We start from the raw sequence: 3,579 nt of genomic DNA, 5'->3' as shown, positions 1-3,579 counted from the left end.
TGGAAAAAATAATAAAAACTTGTATTGTAGGAATCATTTAATGACATTTTGGAAAGACGGGCTTACCAAACAATCAGAAGGGTGACATCCAGTAGTTAAATTCCTGAAGTCTCCATTATGAAAAAGGTCACAAGGAAAAGWTTAACATTCAAAAACAATCCAAGGTCGGGGCGAATATTTCTGACGTGAAACCGCTGTTAGTAAAACTGTAAAAGTTCTGTTCTTAAAAACTGTATTGTCACCGTTGTTTAAAACCCTGGGAAGGTCATTGATGCTGATTAAAAAACTATTCCGATYYKCTCAGTGCTATGTAAAAAAAGAAGATACACAACAATTTCTGTAAGAATTAAATAAAGGGATCTGATTGTTTTCTGAAGTGTTTTGTGGACCAGAACCAGKKCTTCTGAGGCAGCAGCTGAACCACGGAGACGCTCAGTCCATTGGTACAGYGTCTCATCACATCTACAATCACGGCTGATTCTGGCTTTGGGAACGAGGACAGGACTGTGAAGTCAGCTCAACCAGTCCAGATCATCATCTTCATCATCCTCACCGAACAGAGGCGCCGGCGGCGGACAGCCCTTTAAGCTCTGGACAAAATAAARAAGAAAAAGTCTTTTTACTCCTGTGAGTCWTGGAGACATTAAAGACAAAAGGTTAAGAAGATCTGTCCTTCCTCACCATGTCATCCTCCTCTTCCTCTTCGTTTGCAGAAGCAGGGGGTTTGGCAGGAGGCGTGGTCTGGAAAAAGGATTCCTCTCCATTTTCTTGTCCTGATCCTGCAGTCAGACTGAGAGAACAGCAGAGAGAGGGTGAGACGGAACACTTCACCTGGATAAAAGGAACTTGGAGAACAATTAGCTCTGTGAAAGTCAGTTAACAGGAAGAAAGACACGGTCAGTTAAGGTCAGAGGATTCCTTCAATCTGGGCATGAATATCGCTCCCTATCTGGGCTTTTAATGATTTGTGTGGAAAATTCTTCTGCAAAATTGGAATGATTACAGAAAACAAGAGTTGCAATGAATTTTRGAATCTCAAAAATGAATAGACAGAGACATATATATCCAGAAATGATACATTTTCTTTTGTTCCAGCTTTATTGCAAATTGTTTTAAATCTTCCCTCAAATTTTTCCCTCTCTCCCCTCAAATTTCTACATACAGTTATCCTGCTAAGACAGTGTGGTTTTGGCAGAATTTGTGGTTTTTGGCARGTTTATTAAAAATAGAAAACCAAGAAGTTTCATTTGTAGAGGTATTCACAACCTTTTGAAATGAAGCTCAAAATTGAGCCATTTCCACTGATCATCCTTGTGATGTCTCTAGCTTAAATGGAGTCCACCTGTGGTCAATTCAGGTAATTGGACTTGATTTTAAACGAYTCAGAGAAGCCCRTATGAAGTCCCACAGTTAACAGTGCAGGTCAGAGATTTAGTAAGGGARGAGACCAACACCTGATGGTCACTCTGTTAGAGCTGCAGGGTTCCTCTGTGGAGAGAGGAGAACCTTCCAGAAGGAAAACCAGGTGAATTAGCAAAGTACTAAGGTTAATAAGTGATCATAGACAGCTTTTATCAGAAGCTTCAGGTGAGGTAAGGATATTTATGACCCTTGACCTATAGGTTACTTCAGGAGGAGACCTTTTGGTTGGTATGGGTGATGAAGGTTTTCTGAGAAGACCCAAACAAACACATTCCCTCAAGTTTGGTAGAGAGGTTTTCTGACTTCACTGTCATCACAACTTGGATTCTATATCTGGACCCAATAGGATGCTAGCATTACTAAATGTCTCAGCTACATTGTGTGTGTGTGTGTGTGTGTGTGTGTTACCTATACCTCTATCTTAGTAAGACCCAGCATCCTCCAACTAGTCCGTGGTTTTCCATAAGTGGCTTAGACTAGGACTGTGGTAACGGAGGACTTCTGGGACAACGCCACCAGAACTCACCTTCTGTCGTCTGCAGAGCTGTTCTGTTCAACAGTTGGAGGTGGAGGTGGGTTAGTTGGGGGTCCAAATGCTTTCGGAGGAGCAGCAGGTGTTTCTCTGACCKGATCTTCGTCTTCCACCTCACTGCTCCTTGCAGCCTCCTCCTCTTCCTCAGGTAGAGGGCTCTCACCAGGTCTAGTATCAGCACCCACACACTGGTTCACCTCTGATTCTTTAGTACATGACTCAGAGGCAGCCAGCTGCTCCTGGTGCTGCTGGACTGCAGGTTCTGGTTCTTGATGCTGGGATGCAGGCTCAGCACCGGAAGCTAGATGGAGGTCCAGAGTGTCCGGAGTCTCYGAGTCCKCCACCTGGCTGGACATCTCAGATGTAGATACCGGCTCYGGTTTCACCTTKTGAACCATCTGSGCCTCGTTGTCTTGGTGATGATCTGCATTGACCACATGTTCCTCCTCTACAGTCTCTTCCTCTTTCACTTCCTGTTCCCCGTTCACATGGACATGAGAGCTGTGCTCCAGTTGCTTCCCATCCTCCCCTTCACCGCCTTTATCGTCCTCTTCCTTGTTATCCAGTTTCAGAGAGGAGCGATCCGCGCCACTGAGCAGCTGCAGCGTTACGTTCTGAAAAACCATCAATCAGYCATTATGAAGGAAAGAAGGTTTCACTCATACAATAATTACATTTGGTTAGCCCTCGAGTTGACAGATTAGGTCAACATGACAACATGTTTGGACACCACTGCTTTGCGTAGTTTGCTCTGAAATATGAGACATCTGTAGGGATCTAAGGGATCTTCTTTGTTCTTGTAAAAGTTAAGCGGTCATAGCTTGACCCCGTTAGGTCTGCAGCTGTGATTCGTTCTTCTACTTCTAGTTTAATGGCAGTTGGCAAACAACTTAATGGGGCATTACTGCTACCAACTGKTAAGGACTGTRAACTGGGGGTGGGGATTTTTCACATTTTTTATCATTTGTTGTGAAAATCTTTATAACAATTTWGATTTTTCCTTTCAATAAATTTTYATTCATGCTGCAGTATGTAACATTTATWAAAAAAATATGTATTTTTTACATGTTTTCTGAACCTGTCAATGTCATGACATTATGGCATGAAACAGACAATCTAATAMCATACWKKYMWWAMMWKGKKRMCSKTTTWAWWWKSWAAARRAAMCMWTWWWAAARKTKSMWTYYKSMRKTTTWAWKKWAAAAAAAAAAAAAAAAAAARRACRKMMAWMAWWWWWTTTTTTWMYTTTTYYTTTTTTTTTYCCACYGTTTGCTCCACAAGAGCATCAATAAATAGTGAATTTGAAAATATGATTCAATGTAGTTTAGTCAAATAAATGACACTTTTTWAACTGGCTTTATGAAGAAGCCAGTTTAAAATGGGAATGGTTCTCAAGACCAGTATTTGTGCTGCTCTCATTGCTGTGCCATGCATTCACAGCCATACAGTTGCCTAAAAATAATCATTATCACAGTACTACCACAAAATATTGTGTTAAAAATTCTAAGTCCATATCATYCCTAAAAATAGAATAGGTAGATTTTACTTCTCCAGTCTTTCTGAAATAAACCAATAAGTTCTAGTTTGCCATATCAGAGAAAATGATCTGGATGGAGTATGAACTG

The 3,579-nt window shown here is 41.2% G+C and overlaps 1 protein-coding gene across 1 annotated transcript in view; it reads right to left on the bottom strand.

Annotated features, from left to right (window-relative positions):
* Positions 1 to 19: 19 nt before the first annotated feature.
* The window catches only part of fkbp15b (FKBP prolyl isomerase family member 15b), a 20,092-nt gene continuing 16,532 nt past the window's right edge, over positions 20 to 3,579 (bottom strand). Inside the window, exons 24-26 of the mRNA XM_017306518.1 lie at positions 1,949 to 2,568; positions 682 to 790; positions 20 to 590 (exon numbers count right to left, since the gene is read on the bottom strand). Coding sequence (XP_017162007.1) covers positions 513 to 590; positions 682 to 790; positions 1,949 to 2,568 — 807 coding nt within the window. The 3' untranslated portion in view covers positions 20 to 512. The remainder of the gene's footprint in view (positions 591 to 681; positions 791 to 1,948; positions 2,569 to 3,579) is intronic.

The sequence above is a fragment of the Poecilia reticulata genome, linkage group LG9, assembly GCF_000633615.1.
Source record: "Poecilia reticulata strain Guanapo linkage group LG9, Guppy_female_1.0+MT, whole genome shotgun sequence".
Taxonomy (NCBI): domain Eukaryota; kingdom Metazoa; phylum Chordata; class Actinopteri; order Cyprinodontiformes; family Poeciliidae; genus Poecilia; species Poecilia reticulata.
The sequence above is the reverse complement of the archived record's forward strand: the minus strand, read 5'-3'. Positions and strand labels throughout refer to the sequence as shown.